A 15928-nucleotide genomic window follows, 5' to 3' on the forward strand; every position below is an offset into this window, starting at 1 on the left:
GGAAACCTACAAAATAGGAGCTCATGATGTGCTTAGGATTCTGATGGTGGCTAGCTGTTTTCTAAGCAGAGAACTTGGCCTCTAGTAAAACGGTAGAAAATTCCACAAGAGACCTTGGGAAATGATCTGGACCAAACAAGCCTTACAGGGGCAAACCCCTGAAACTGATCCATGCTACTCCTCCCCACCCCCGCAAGTGTGCTCAAGGTCCAACTGAATTGGATAACAAGCTGCCTCTGACAACAGAGCCATCATTAATTCCATTCTCTTTCCTCCCTACCCCAGTACAGAAAGCCAGATCCAGTACAGTGGTACCACGGGTCAAGTACTTAATTCGTTCCGGAGGTCCGTACTTAACCTGAAACTGTTCTTAACCTGAAGCACCACTTTAGCTAATGGGGCCTCCTGCTGCTGCTGTGCCGCTGGAGCACGATTTCTGTTCTCAACCTGAAGCACTACTTCTGCGTTAGCGGAGTCTGTAACCTGAAGCATATGTAACCTGAAGCGTATGCAACCTGAGGTACCACTGTATGTGTCCTGCCAGATGCATTTTGGCCTGATGTAGGTTGACAGAGAACCATGGTTGTCATAGCAGACATAAGAAACCAAGCTGTCACAGACAAGACTAACTTGGTGAGGATGTACAAGTTACCCAATACAGTGGTATCTCGGGTTAAGAACTTAATTCATTCCGGAGGTCCATTCTTAACCTGAAACTGTTCTTAACCTGAGGTACCACTTTAGCTAATAGGGCCTCCCACTGCTGCTGCTGCGCGATTTCTTTTCTCATCCTGAAGCAAAGTTCTTAACCCGAAGTACTATTTCTGGGTTAGTGGAGTCTGTAACCTGAAGTGTCTGTAACCCAAGGTACCACTGTACCAAAAGCCTTTTGAGGTCTTCAGTGCCACATCTGAGGCATGGATTAATATTTTTGCCCAGTGATTCATATATATATAGCTTCCAACCCTATTGATAAATGCTATCCCAAAGTGCATAATTTCCATAGTTATCTTCATAAATGCCCAAGAGGCATTGTCAAATGCTTTTTCAGTATCCAGAAATATTAAGATAGCCTCTTTTTCATTCTTCTTTTCTAAGAGTTCAATAATATTCAATACATTTTGAGTGTTATTTCTTAATTGTTTTGTCAGTAAGCAGCCTATCTGCTCTTCATGTCTATAAGTTTTAAAAATCATTCTCTGTTCAATCCAGTTTGTCCTTATCTCCTGCCTCTTTCATTCAAAGTTTCCTGGGAATTTCCTCTGTGGCCCCTTTCTTTGCTGCCATCACTATCTGTTTTTATTGTTTTTCTTCTACACCTTTATTGTTAATGGTTTTTTTTTGTTTTATTCAGAGATCCTTTCTTCCACCTCGCTTTGACCTGCGGCTGTTTTCTTCACTCTGCTGTACACCTACTATAATCAGGCTCAAGGGTATTTGGATATTCCTTAGATCTGCTGGCATTATAATACCTTCATCCCCCCCCTTTTTTTCCCTTGCCATGTTCGCACTTTACAGTCTGTTCTTCCTTCGCTTGTTTTTTCAAATTCCACCACTCACATTATTGTTGTCGTTCTTGTTCTTGTTATTTATTAATTTGTGTACTGCCCTTCATCTGTAGATCTAAGGGCAGTTTGCAACATAAAATATACAAGATAAAAACCACACACAATACATAATAAAAACAAGGACAAAAACAAACCAATAATTGCTCCCCCAAACACATTTAAAAGGGTGCATCACACTGTTGACTCTTGTTAAGCTTGTGGTCTACTAAGACCCCAAGATCATTTTCACAGGTACTGCCAATAAGCCAGGTGTCCCCAACTTATATTTGTGCAGCTGGTTCTTCTTTCCTAAGTGTAGAACCTTTTAGCATTGTTGGAGTTCAGCATGGGCTCTTAAATTTATCTCCTTGAAATCTATGGAAGTAAGAAATGCTTAACTTTGGCTGATGTTAGTTTTTTAGTTGTACAAGGTATGCGAGAGAGCAAGTGAGTGTCTGTGAGCTACAGTGGAACCTCGTTTTTTGAGTGTCTCGGGAAGCTGAACGTTTCAGTTTTCGAACGCCGAAAACCCGGAAGTAAATGCTTCAGTTTTCGAACACACCTCAGAAGTTCTGCTGCCTGCTTTTCAATTTTCTTAATTGAACCTGCAGCCAGCCCTTTGCACCTCAGTTTTTGAACATTTCAGAAGTCGAACAGTCTTCCAGAATGGATTACGTTCAAAAACCGAGGTACCACTATATTTAGTTTAGGCTGGGATAGTCAACATGGTGCCTTCAAAACTCCCATTAGACCACAGCCAATGCTCAGGGATGATGGGAGCTGGATTCCAACAACATCTGGAGGGCACCATCTTAGCTATTCCTAGTTCAGGGGAATTTAGATTATTGTTGTCTGCTGCCTTCTAGAAAACTGCTTTATATTAAGTTGGACTATTAGCCCACAATGCTCACTAATTATATTCACTGCCTGACAGCTGCTCTCTAGCATTTCAGAGTGGAATCTTTCCTCGTTATATTTGGAGTTGTCAGGAATGGAGTCTGGAACATTTTGCATGCAAAATATATGCTTTATCGCTGCATGACAGCTGTTCCTTCAGTATTGTCCCAGAGAGGTAGAATACAATCTTCCACAAGTGGTGGACATGTAAAAAGGTAAAAGTGTATTGGGAAATGATTTATAATGAATTGGAGAAAAATGTTCAAAACCTCTATCCCACAAAAACCAGAGTCCTTTTTGTTGGGGATAATACAGACTGAAATTCCCAGGTGTTGGAAAAAGGTTATTTATGTGTGCAACAACTACAGATCGTGTTTTATTAGCCCCCAAATGGAAAGTGAGTGAGGTCCCAACTAAAGAGGATTGGCAACTTAAATTTGACAGAATATGCACAACTTGCAGATTTAACATATCGAATAAGAGAGCAAGAAGAACATATGTTTCTAGAAGACTGGAATACATTTATTGAATATATGGAAAATAACTGTATACAGCTCAAAACGCTGGCAGCATGAAGATAAATTCAACAGAGTAAATAATTTTTGATGGATGTAAAAGTGGAAAACTGATCTGAAAGCTTACAGTAAAATATGCCAGGATGTAGGCTACATAGAATGAACCATGGAAAGAGAAGAAGGGAAATCACTGGATATTTTAAAGTTTGTAAAATGTTTATTTGAAATTGAAAAATTGAAAATTTAATAAATATTATAAAAGAAGAAGAGAGGCGGAATACAAATATTTGAATGAACGTGCATACGTTGAACAAGGTCCCATTATTCCCTTTAGCCATCCACGTCTGAATCAGATTCAGTACATCATAGCTGATACAGTGGCAACATGAGATGCCTGTTAACAAACCTCTCACGATTCCTGTTGAAAAAAGACCCTCTTCCCCAGGAGACCCCACAGAGCTTCCTTGACATCTTTGTTCCTGAGGCTGTAGATGTAAGGGTTGGACATTGGGGTGATGACAGTGTACACCACAGCAAAGACAGCCCCTCGATGCGATGAGTAGCTGGATTTTGGCAGAAAGTAGGCAGCAATGATAGCTCCATAGAAGAGGGTCACCATGGTGAGGTGGGAGCCACAGGTGGAGAAAGCTTTGCGCCTCCCCGAAGATAACTTCATCACAGCTACCACAATGCGGATGTAGGTGAGGAAGATTAATACACAAGGTCCAAGAAGGATGATGGAACCTTCAAAGAAGATGAGGGCTTCATTGACGCTGGTGTCTGAGCAGGACAGCTGCAGGAGGGGCTGATGGTCACAAAAGTAATGGAACAAGTGGTTGTCCCCACGATAACTGAGATGCAGGAGGAGGCTGGCATGGAGCATGGAGTGGAGGGTAGAAACAATCCAGCAGCCAGCGACCAGGTGTCCACAGACCTTCTGGTTCATTACCGTAGTGTAGTGTAGTGGATTGCAAATTGCAACATAGCGATCCAGAGCCATGACACTCACTATCAGAAGGTCAGTCACGCCAAACACGCAGAAGAAGAAGAACTGAGCCATGCAGCAGTAGAAAGGGATAGTCTTGGAAGTGGAGATGATGTGAGCCAGCATCTGAGGCACAGTGACTGATAGGAAGCCCACATCCACCACAGAGAGGCTCCGAAGCAAGAAATACATGGGAGTCTGGAGTCGGGCATCCAGAGAGATGAGAATGATCATCATGATGTTGCCCAGAAGTCCTGCTCCATACATCAGCAGAAAGATTAGGAACAAGAGTGGCTGCTCTTTAGGCTGGGTGGAAAAACCCAGAAGGACAAACTCAACGATGTCTGTGCCATTCTCACAGTCCATGGGACCTGCAGAGAGAAACACACCACACAGCTGGCATGAGCCAAAGGGCTTCATAGCATAACTAAAAGGTAAAGGTAAAGGTACCCCTGCCCGTACGAGCCAGTCTTGACAGACTCTGGGGTTGTGCGCCCATCTCACTTAAGAGGCCAGGGGCCAGTGCTGTGCGGAGACACTTCCGGGTCACGTGGCCAGCGTGACATCGCTGCTCTGGCCAGAGCCAGAGCCAGAGCCAGAGCCGCACACGGAAACGCCGTTTACCTTCCCGCTGGTAAGCGGTCCCTATTTATCTACTTGCACCCGGAGGTGCTTTTGAACTGCTAGGTTGGCAGGCGCTGGGACCTGCCAACAGCAGCGGGAGCGCACCCCGCCGCAGGGATTCGAACCGCCGACCTTTCGATCGGCAAGTCCTAGGCGCTGAGGCTTTAACCCACAGCGCCACCTGCGTCCCAGTTTCATAGCATAACTACCTGTGTAGTAATTGCACGGGCTATCCACCCCAACCTGTCCTCCAAATGCTGGAAGGACCTGGCAGGGAGAGGGAGAGGTCACAAGGTATTGCAAGTCACAAGCCAAACAGTAAGCTGCCACCACCTCCTTTCCTGGGCACCCTCAAATGGGGTCCAAGGAGGAGAACCCCACTTTGTTATTTACCGGGTTGCCAGTCCTGTGTCACTGTACCATGACACAGACAGAAATGCAACAGATAGATGTACCAAGGGGTCAGGCACCAGTTTAGCTTCTCTGGGCAAAAGACACAAAAGGTAAAAGTCCTTTTCCAAGTTTATTGAAAAAGCCACTCAGAAAGTAAAAGTTTGCACATTTCTTGGAATGTTACAAACAGAAAATAGAAAACATTATAAAATATAGCTAACTGAAACATACTCACAAAATCCAATAGTTCAAAGCACAGCGAGTAGTCAAAATCTCTTTGCTGGTCAAACGCCTTCTGGCAACAAATGCCAGGGCAAGCTGTTCTGCAGTTTTCATCTGAATTCCCCAAAGCTTTATCCTTGAGAATCCCACGTGGAGAAGGGGTTTAGGGGCCAATCATTTCTTTAGGTTAATTACCAATTACCAATGGCTGTATGATGGGACTATATCTGCTGATTATCAGGAGACCAGCACAGCTGAACTTTGTTTATGCTCAAAGGACCTTGAGATCAAAAGACTGCTTCTTTGTTCCCAGACTTTTCTGACATGTATCAGGCTCTTGAGCGGTAAATTGCCTGATAGCCTTTTCACACCCAGTCCACATCCGAGCCCCCAGCTGCCAGGATCTACAAATCAGATAGCATCTCTTTCCTGCTGTGACAGTAACATATGAGAGTGCTGGAGGTGAAATAGTTAAACAGGTTACCCAATCAGAACCCAGGGGGGTGGAGTCAGAGGGTCTATTAAACCAGCTCTGGGAGGGACGAAGGGAGAGTTCGTTGGGTGGTTGGTTGGAGTGGGAGTGAATTAGGATGGAGTCTGTGGGTAGGTTGAGTGAGTGTAGCAAAATAAACTGAGTCAGGAACAGTTAGGAGCTAGGAAGACAAGTAAATATCTGAGAGGTGGTTTAGTGAGTGAGAGCAGGTAGCGGAACATATAGGTCTGGATAGGCACCCCATGATTGTAATTGACTGAGACTGTTTAAGAAACCACACGCTTGTTAAACTGCAATAAATAAACAGAAGTTTATGTTCCAATTTAACCCTGACTGGACTCAGTATTTTACCAGGTAGGGCCTGGGTAGTGGCAGCGAGAAATAAAGTGGTGGCACAGGGATCAATAGACGGTGAAACGTCCGGGGACCTTGTGTGATCACCACAGAAAAGTGGCGGCAGCGGCGGGATTCAATAAGTCTAAGAGCCTGTGAGGGGAAGCAATACACCTGGAGAGGGGAAGGGTAAATTGGTGAAGTGATTAACTGGCCCGAGGGTGTGATTGAGGTAAACCCCAGATTACTGCGAAGCCGAGATCACAATAAGAGCAAGAGATCTCAGAAGTGTGATGGCCTGGGATTCAGATTCGGATGCTGAACCTGAGGAATCCCAGCCTGCACAGGATCTCCCGCCTCCAGAACCAGCTGGGCCGGGGCTGGAGCTTGAGCCTGAAGGGTCCTCACCTGTGCTGGATCCTCAGGTGCAGGCACCAGCTGAGTCTGCTCTGGCTCCTGAGGGGATGGAGGACCCATTGCCTGCAGGTGCTCCACTCTCAGTCCCATCAGGGGAAGCTGAGGTTGCCTCTGGGTCAGGTAACCCTCCAGCCTCTCCTGAGCTGCAGAGGCTTAGGGCAGAGAGGCGGAGGGAAATAAGTTCCCGCAGGAGGAGTGTTCTCCTCCAAGCCAGGAGAGGCGAGTCACCTGTGGACCTGGGCCGCCCTATGCCTCGGGGCAGATACAGTGGTGCCTCGCAAGACGAAAAGAATCCGTTCCGCGAGTCTCTTCGTCTTGCGGTTTTTTCGTCTTGCAAAGCAAGCCCTTTGACAGCTTAGCGGATTAGCGCTATTAGCGGCTTAGCGGATCAGCTGATAAGCGGCTTAGCGGCTTAGCGGATCAGCTGATAAGCGGCTTAGCGGATCAGCTGATAAGCGGCTTAGCGGCTTAGCGGATCAGCTGATAAGCGGCTTAGCGGCTTAGAAAAAGGGGGGGAAGGAAAAAAACCCCGCAGGAACTCGCAATACATTTTCGTCTTGCGAAGCAAGCCCATAGGAAATTCGTTTAGCGAAGCGCCACCAAAACGGAAAACCCTTTCGTCTAGCGGGTTTTCCGTCTTGCGAGGCATTCGTCTTGCGTGGCACCACTGTAAAAGCCAGCCAGTCCCAGGTTGCGGGAGCAACATTGTTGGTAGCCAGTTCCTGCCTGAACCCTGTCCTGCTTTCTTGCTGGAGCTCCTGACCTCACTCTTCTCCCCTGTGCCCAGCTTCAGCTTTGATGGACTTCCTCCATACTGCACCTTTGACCTCGGACTGGACTCGGACCTCGCCTCACGGGTTAACCCACGGGACCAGCACAAGAAGACTGTTCTGGCAGAGGCTTAGGCTCAGGGTCAGTGGAAGTAAGCTTGAAAGGTTAGAGGCAAAAACCTAAAGCTATACTTTGGGGATCAAGGTATTGAAAAGCCAAGCCGGGAGGAACAGTGTTGAGAGTAAAATTCTCTTATTTAATTAATTAGTGCAAAATACTAACTCACACATAATGCCCCCCCAAGAAGACCAAGCGCCCTGTGAGAGAAAACCCACATGAAAGCTCTGGGGAAGAGAATGGGAATCCCCAGGGGGAGGAAACGAGAATAGAAGAGATGACTAAAACCCCACCTGAAGTAGAAGTTCCACAGTTCTCAGAGGATTTCGAAAAGTGGAAAATTGTACAAGAATATAACTTGAAATTAGAGCTTGAGAAAAATACAACTGAACAAGAATTGGAAAAAGAAAAATTGAGGGCTGAGCAGGAAAGGGAATAGCAGTGGTCTCAGTTAGAGATGAGACGGTTGGAATTAATGGTATGATTGGAAAATCAAAATAATAGTAATAACACCGATGGGCAGAATCAAATGAAGATAGATTTAAAACGCTTTCCTGAGTTTAGGCATAAGGATAGCCCAGAAGCATTTTTAGTATCCTTTGAGAGAGCCTGTCACAATTTTCAAGTGAGAGAGGAAGATAAAACGATGATCTTGAGAGCTAGAATAAGTGGTGCTCTGGCTGAAATATATGCACAAATGACTGAGGAACAAAATGGAACACACAAGATGAAATGGTTAAATCGGCTATGATAAAGTGGGCACAGGACATTGGGTATAATATTATGTTTGAGGACTGGGAAAAGTTATGGACCATTGGGCTGAATTTCACTGCATGTAATGCTTTGAAAGAAAATGTAATGAAAATGATATATAGATGGTACATGACCCCAGTCAAACTTGCAAAAATATACCACTTGTCTGATAATAAGTGTTGGAAATGCAGGGAAAGTGAAGGAACGTTCTTTCACCTCTGGTGGACTTGCCCTAGGGTTAAGGCCTTCTGGGAAATGATATACAATGAGCTGAAAAAGGTATTTAAGTATACCTTCCTTAAGAAACCTGAGGCCTTCCTTTTGGGCATCGTTGACCAGAGGGTGCTAAGGAATGACCGAACATTTTTTATGTATGCAACAATAGCAGCAAGGATACTCGTTGCTAAGCATTGGAAAACCCAAGATCTACCCACACTGGAAGAATGGCAGATGCAACTGATAGACTATATGGAACTGGCTGAGATGACTGGCAGAATTCGAGACCTGGGAGAGGAGACGGTGGAAGAAGATTGGAAGAAATTTAAGGACTATTTGCAAAAAATATTGTAAACTATGAATGTTAAGGAGGATGCTTGATCACAAACAACTTGGCACCATTGAATTAGATAAACTGAACTATGAAGATAAGCTAAATTTAGGAAAAAATCAACTTTTAGATAATGATAAGGCTAAACTAAAAAGTTTTAAAAAGTCAAATGAATATATCTAAAATTTAAGATATAACATTGGAAAATTAGATAAGGTGGGGACAAGGTGATAAACTGCTGAATTAATTTTTATATTTTGGAACGTAGGAGAGGGAGATGTGAGGAAGTCCAAAAAGGATAAGAAAATATGTTATGAAATGTGATGTTTTTTGTATGTTTTGTTTATTATGTTATAATTTAAAAAAAAACTATTAATAAATATTATATATATATATATATATATATATAAAACTCCCATTAGACCCAGCCAGCACAGCCAATGCTCAGGGATGATGGGAGCTGGATTCCAACAACATCTGGAGGGCACCATCTTAGCTATTCCTAGTTCAGGGGAATTTAGATTATTGTTGTCTGCCACCTACTAGAAAACTGCTTTATATTAAGTTGGACTGTTGGCCCACAATGCTCACTAATTTTCTTCACTGCTTGACAGCAGCTCTCTAGCATTTCAGAGTGGAATCTTTCCTCGTTATATCTGGAGTTGTCACGAATGGAGTCTGGAACAGTTTGCATGCAAAATATATGCTTTATCGCTGCATGACAACTGTTCCTTCACTATTGTCCCAGGCTAGAAGAGAGGCGGAATAAATTCTTCCACATGTGGTGGACATGTAAAAAGGTAAAAGTGTATTCGGAAATGATTTATGATGAATTGGAAAAAAAACATTCAAAACTATTTTATCCCCCAAAATCAGAGTCCTTTTTGTTGGGGATAATCCATACTGAAATTCTCAGGTGTAGAAAAAAGGTTATTTATGTGTGCAACAACTACAGCCCGTGTTTTATTAGCTCCCAAATGGAAAGTGAGTGAGGTCCCAACTAAAGAGGATTGGCAACTTAAATTTGACAGAATATGCACAACTTGCAGATTTAACATATAGACTAAGAGAGCAAGAAGAGCATATGTTTCAAGAAGACTGGAAAACATTTATTGAATATATGGAAAATAACTGTACACATCTGAAAACGCTGGCAGCATGAAGATAAATTCAACAGAGTAAATAATTTTTGATGGATGTAAAAGTGGAAAACTGATCTGAATGGTTACAGTAAAATATGCCAGGATGTAGGCTACGTAGAATGAACCATGGAAAGAGAAGAAGGGAAATCACTGGATATTTTAAAGTTTGCAAAATGTTTATTTGAAATTGAAAAATCAAAAATTTAATAAAAATTATTAGAAAAGAAGAAGAGAGGTGAAATACAAATATCTGAATGAACAAACGAACTTACGCAGAACAAGGTTCCATTATTCCCTTTAGACATCCACATCTGAATAGGATTCAGTACATCATAGCCTGTTAACAAACCTCTCACGATTACTGTTGAAAAAAGACCCTCTTCCCCAGGAGATCCCACAGAGCTTCCTTGACATCTTTGTTCCTGAGGCTGTAGATGTAAGGGTTGGACATTGGGGTGATGACAGTGTACACCACAGCAAAGACAGCCCCTCGCTGGGATGAGTAGCTGGATGTTGGCAGAAAGTAGACAGCAATGATAGCTCCATAGAAGAGGGTCACCATGGTGAGGTGGGAGCCACAGGTGGAGAAAGCTTTGCGCCTCCCCGAAGAAGATAACTTCATCACAGCTACCACAATGCGGACGTAGGTGAGGATGATTAACACAAAAGGTCCAAGAACGACGATGACACCTTCAAAGAAGATGAGGGCTTCATTGACGCTGGTGTCTGAGCAGGACAGCTGCAGGAGGGGCTGATGGTCACAAAAGTAATGGAACAAGTGGTTGTCCCCACGATAACTGAGACGCAGGAGGAGGCTGGCATGGAGCATGGAGTGGAGGGTGGAAACAATCCAGCAGCCAGTGACCAGCTGTCCACAGACCTTCTGGTTCATTACCGTAGTATAGTGTAGCGGATTGCAAATTGCAACATAGCGATCCAGAGCCATGACGCTCACTATCAGAAGGTCAGTCACGCCAAACACGTAGAAGAAAAAGAACTGAGCCATGCAGCAGTAGAAAGGGATAGTCTTGGAAGTGGAGATGATGTGAGCCAGCATCTGAGGCACAGTGACTGATAGGAAGCCCACATCCACCACAGAGAGGCTCCGAAGCAAGAAATACATGGGAGTCTGGAGTCGGGCATCCAGAGAGATGAGAATGATCATCATGATGTTGCCCAGAAGTCCTGCTCCATACATCAGCAGAAAGATTAGGAACAAGAGTGGCTGCTCTTTAGGCTGGGTGGAAAAACCCAGAAGGACAAACTCAACGATGTCTGTGCCATTCTCACAGTCCATGGGACCTGCAGAGAGAAACACACCACACAGCTGGCATGAGCCAAAGGGCTTCATAGCATAGCTTCCTGCCTAAAGGAAGACCCATCTAACACAACACTGAAAGGGATGGTTCAGTGGTTAAGATTGCAAATTTTGGTACGCAGATTCTGAAGTTGAACTCTCAGTATGTGAATTTTGGCCTTTCTACACTTGTTGAGCAGTCTTTTTCTTTTGTGGTTGTATCAGGTGGAAAATGCGGAATGCCATTAACAAACTGTCAGCTACCAAATACTGTCAAATCCTTTGGATTCTGCCCACCATTTCATATCAACAATAAAGTGCTGTCAACATTTCTAAATATGATACCATATAAAGAATCAAATATTTTTGCTTAATAAATATTCTGGCATAGCTACCGTTAAATACTAGGTGGTCATTCCCCCCCCCCCTCATTCAGTTGTTTGGATACTGATAAAGGTCATCTCCTCCTAAACCAGAGATGGGGGACTTGTTGTCTTCCAACTGTTGTTGGACCTCAACTCTCACCTGCCCCAGGTAGCACAGTCAACAGTCAGGGATGATGGAAGTTGAAGTTCAGCATCTGAAGGACGCAGGTTATCCACTCCTGCTCTGAACTATCCTTTCCTGCTTACAATGATTCTCCAGTTTTGTTGCATTATATCTGGCTAATGACCACCAGTCACACTCATTCTTTCAACACACCTATTCGTTTGTGGCTCCACCTTCACAGTTTTCATAGGATGGAACAAGAAACAACACGCGACAAGCATGTGATGACCTGGTGCATTTCCGATTTGTTAAAATTATTTTATAATTATTAAAAAATGAAAAAATGGTGCAGGGCTGCCTTTAATGTGCTTTCAACACATAAAGATGCATTATATTGAGTAAAGCCATTGGTTTACCTTGCCCATTCATCTCTCACTGGCAGCAGTGTCCCTAGATCTCGGGCCGAGATTGCCCCCAATGAGTCAATTTAAGAGTATTTGTTGTGCTCGTGAATCTGTGGAACAAAGTAATATATTCACATGGCATGCATTAACTTTTGCAACCTGATGATGTCATGGAAAACCAAGGCAATAACTGATCAAAGAAGAATCTGACAGATTCGGGGACCACAGGGCACATGTGAATGAAGTATAGAGAGCGAATGACTGAGTGGGCGGAAGTGGATAGCAGATAATCATTTAGCCCTGTGCATCTTACTAGACGTCAAGTGCAGTAGCAGATATATAGACAGAAGATGGGAGGGAGAGAGAGAGGGATACAGACTGGACATATTTTTTGGTAGTGGTGAGCCATGTTCTAAAATATGGGTTTGCTGTTATCACATCTAGTAAGATCACATCATCGTCTGATCACAGTTTCATGGATATTGAACTGGATGTAGGGATGTGTGAACATGTCCATTTTGGTTCCTTTGGTTCCTGTAATCTTAAACTCAATTCTGCACATTCCTACATCCAGTGTGCTTTTTATTTTATGTCTGTGTGATAATTCATCAGGATTTTAGTGCAATTTTCCCCCAGTTTGCATATTTTATGTGAATGCTTTTACAAAGCAAATTGTAATGCAATTTTGTATGTTCTTTTTGGTAATATATGCATTTTTTAATGAGCACTTTGCCTAGTAAATTCATTTTGTACACATTACTTGACTGAAGAGCCACAATGCAAAGTTCAGAGAAGCATGAAATTTGAAGAATGGCTATGTTTCAGTTTTCAGGTGGCTTCTGAAAGTGTGGATTAAGTAGCCCACCCTCTTCCCGTAATAACTCTCACTCTCACTCCCTAATGGACCCACTCTTTCTGCCTGCACAAGCTCCCATTCAAATTCTTGCTCCCCTCCTTCCACCAGACCCACCCTCTGCCCATGCAATTCTGAGGAGGAGCTTGAATGTGTGAAGAAAAAGTAGTTCTGTTTGAAGTCCAAACAGGACAGGGGACACTTTTCTCAAAAACGAAAAGAAAAAGACACACTTTTTTAGGGATGGGTGGCAACCCTAGCTAACACTTGCTTTAAAGTATCACGCAGTATCTCTGCACACAAATCAGAATGAATGATAATTAAATGCCCATTATCATCTAATCTCCCTGCAAATTAATAAACAGGTTTTCTGGAAGCAGTCTATTAGTCTGCTCCAGTGCAAACAATGAAGGGGGCTTCCTGATGGCTGTTTATTGTAGGATCAGCGTTCCTCATGCATGCAAAGGTGTGTGTTTTTTTGCAGAGGGCACACCACATGGTTGTAATGTTTCAAGGACCCATTTGCAAGTTAAGCCCTCGTCTGAAAGCACCCAAAGAGGTGGAAGACTGCGGTAAACACTTGCCCCACCTCCCCGCGCAAAATGGGGCAGTATAATTCACAATAACAAGCTTAGGATGTGAAGGTGAGCAATCAAGCTACAGCACATGTTAGAGGTCTTCTACTGTCCCACAATCACTTTACCTATTTTGTGCTTCCATATATCAAATGTCCACATTTTACATCCTTGCGCACAACATATCCACAGGCTTTCCATTCACAGATCTCTGTTGCTCATGCCTATAGGAACACACACACAAGCATTTTCTCGCCAAACTTTTGTGCTGGCCTGATCTTGCATCAGAAGGGCTTCCTTGCCTTGCCTTGGTTTGGGCCAGACAAATTGAGTCCCACCACAGACTCGCATTCTGTCTCATCTAGCTGATGAAGGTCTAAATAAAGGGTGCCTAGCACACTTACAGACATTGTGTTAAAAGTTAATGGGGCATCAGAGACTGTAGCATGCCTCAAGATACTAGCTAAACCCATCCTTACCTGCCTCTGTTTGGATGCTCTTAACTCCTCGCCAACTTGATCTTCAGGCTTGAACAAAAGCACTGGGTAAAATGGAACAAAACCCAACAGAACTGCTTTGCTTAAGTATCTCTAAGTTCTGATAAGAAACAGGAAGGGACTCGTTAAAGGATTTGCATTGGGAGCCTGTTGAGATCTCTCACAAGCCACTTGAGAATAGCTGCTCTTCAACTCTAAAAAGAAAACTTAGCAATTGTGTTCTATATATCAAGTATAAAAATTCCACCCTTTCCCCAACTTATGTTTCCCCCCATAAACTGGATTGTATCATATCTGTTTACATGAAATCAGGCCACCAAAGATTGCAACAGACTACAACTGACCTTGCTTTTTAACCTCTATGGATTCAGCTAGACTGGTAACGAAAAAGCAATTTATATGTGTTGTATGTGCGATATGAAAGGAACATTTCGTACAAAGATTACCATAATAAAGGACAAAAGTGGTAAGGACCTAACAGAAGCAGAAGACATCAAAGAGAGGTGGCAAGAATACACAAAGGAATTATACCAGAAAGATATGGATGGCTCGTACACCCCAGGTAGTGTGGTTGCTGACCTTGAGCTAGACATCCTGGAGAGTGAAGTCAAATGGGCCTTAGAAAGCACTGCAAATAACAAGGCCAGTGGAAGTGATGGTATTCCAGCTGAACTATTTAAAATTTTAAAAGATGATGCTGTTAAGGTGCTACACTCAATATGCCAGCAAGTTTGGAATACTCAGCAGTGGCCAGAAGATTGGAGAAGATCAGTCTACATCCCAATCCCAAAGAAGGGCAGTGCCAAAGAATGCTCCAACTATCGCACAATTGCACTAATTTCTCACGCTAGCAAGGTTATGCTTAAAATTCTACAAGGAAGGCTCAAGCAGTATGTGGACTGAGAACTCCCAGAAGTGCAAGCTGGATTTAGAAGAGGCAGGGGAACCAGAGACCAAATTGCAAACATGCGCTGGATTATGGAGAAAGCTAGAGAGTTCCAGAAAGACATCTACCGTACTTCTGCTTCATTGACTATGCAAAAGCCTTTGACTGTGTTGACCACAGCAAACTATGGCAAGTTCTTAAAGAAATGGGAGTGCCTGATCACCTCATCTGTCTCCTGAGAAATCTCTATGTGGGACAAGAAGCTACAGTTAGAACTGGATATGGAACAACTGATTGGTTCAAAATTGGGAAAGGAGTACGACAAGGCTGTATATTGTCTCCCTGCTTATTTAATTTATATGCAGAATTCATCATGCGAAAGGCTGGGCTGGATGAATCCCTAGCTGGAATTAAGATTGCTGGAAGAAATATCAACAACCTCAGATATGCAGATGACACAACCTTGATGGCAGAAAGTGAGGAGGAATTAAAGAACCTTTTATTGAGGGTGAAAGAGGAGAGGAAAAATATGGTCTGAAACTCAACATCAAAAAAACGAAGATCATGGCCACTGGTCCCATCACCTCCTGGCAAATAGAAGGGGAAGAAATGGAGGCAGTGAGAGATTTTACTTTCTTGGGCTCCATGATCACTGCAGATGGTGACAGCAGCCACGAAATTAAAAGATGCCTGCTTCTTGGGAGAAAAGCAATGACAAACCTAGAGAGCATCTTAAAAAGTAGAGATATCACCTTGCCAACAAAGGTCCGTATAGTAAAAGCTATGGTTTTCCCAGTAGTGATGTATGGAAGTGAAAGCTGGACCATCAAGAAGGCTGATCGCTGAAGAATTGATGCTTTTGAATTATGGTGCTGGAGGAGACTCTTGAGAGTCCCATGGACTGCAAGAAGATAAAACCACTCAATTCTTAAGGAAATCCGCCCTGAGTGCCCACTGGAAGGACAGATCCTGAAGCTGAGGCTCCAATACTTTGGCCACCTCACGAGAAGAGAAGACTCCCTGGAAAAGACCCTGATGTTGGGAAAGATGGAGGGCACAAGGAGAAGGGGACAACAGAGGACGAGATGGTTGGACAGTGTTCTTGAAGCTACCAGCATGAGTTTGACCAAACTGCGGGAGGCAGTGGAAGACAGAAGTGCCTGGTGTGCTT

The 15928-nt window shown here is 43.5% G+C and overlaps 2 protein-coding genes across 6 annotated transcripts; both read right to left on the bottom strand.

The window, feature by feature from the left end:
* Nucleotides 1-1122: 1122 nt before the first annotated feature.
* Nucleotides 1123-8020, bottom strand: LOC307206144 (olfactory receptor 1B1-like). Of its 4 annotated transcripts, none has more exons than XM_079958930.1 (3): nucleotides 7608-8020; nucleotides 5197-5639; nucleotides 2134-4315 (listed from the first exon to the last, which is right to left on the bottom strand). In XM_079958930.1, the coding sequence occupies exon 3, from the start codon at nucleotides 4308-4310 to the stop codon at nucleotides 3369-3371; it is 942 nt and encodes a 313-aa protein (XP_079815056.1). In that variant the 5' UTR covers nucleotides 4311-4315; nucleotides 5197-5639; nucleotides 7608-8020; the 3' UTR covers nucleotides 2134-3368. The 4 variants fall into 4 exon arrangements, 2 of the variants coding, with proteins under 2 accessions (XP_079815056.1, XP_079815057.1); XM_079958931.1 differs by lacking the exon at nucleotides 7608-8020 and adding an exon at nucleotides 6418-6496; XR_013834283.1 differs by lacking the exons at nucleotides 2134-4315; nucleotides 7608-8020 and adding an exon at nucleotides 1123-1623 and having other exon boundaries at nucleotides 5197-6402.
* Nucleotides 8021-9992: 1972 nt separating this feature from the next.
* On the bottom strand, nucleotides 9993-15444 carry LOC307206160 (olfactory receptor 1B1-like). 2 transcript variants are annotated; one of them, XM_079958965.1, is made up of 3 exons: nucleotides 13854-15444; nucleotides 11959-12056; nucleotides 9993-11058 (listed from the first exon to the last, which is right to left on the bottom strand). In XM_079958965.1, the coding sequence occupies exons 2-3, from the start codon at nucleotides 11969-11971 to the stop codon at nucleotides 10115-10117; spliced, it is 957 nt and encodes a 318-aa protein (XP_079815091.1). In that variant the 5' UTR covers nucleotides 11972-12056; nucleotides 13854-15444; the 3' UTR covers nucleotides 9993-10114. The 2 variants fall into 2 exon arrangements, with proteins under 2 accessions (XP_079815091.1, XP_079815090.1); XM_079958964.1 differs by lacking the exon at nucleotides 13854-15444 and having other exon boundaries at nucleotides 11959-12537.
* Nucleotides 15445-15928: the final 484 nt, after the last annotated feature.

This window comes from Podarcis cretensis (assembly GCF_951804945.1).
Source record: "Podarcis cretensis genome assembly, chromosome: 17".
Taxonomy (NCBI): Eukaryota; Metazoa; Chordata; class Lepidosauria; order Squamata; family Lacertidae; genus Podarcis; species Podarcis cretensis.

What these genes read in the sequence shown, in the direction of transcription:
- LOC307206144 (XM_079958930.1), bottom strand. Translation starts at nt 4,310, where the DNA reads ATGGACTGTGAGAATGGCACAGACATCGTTGAGTTTGTCCTTCTGGGT.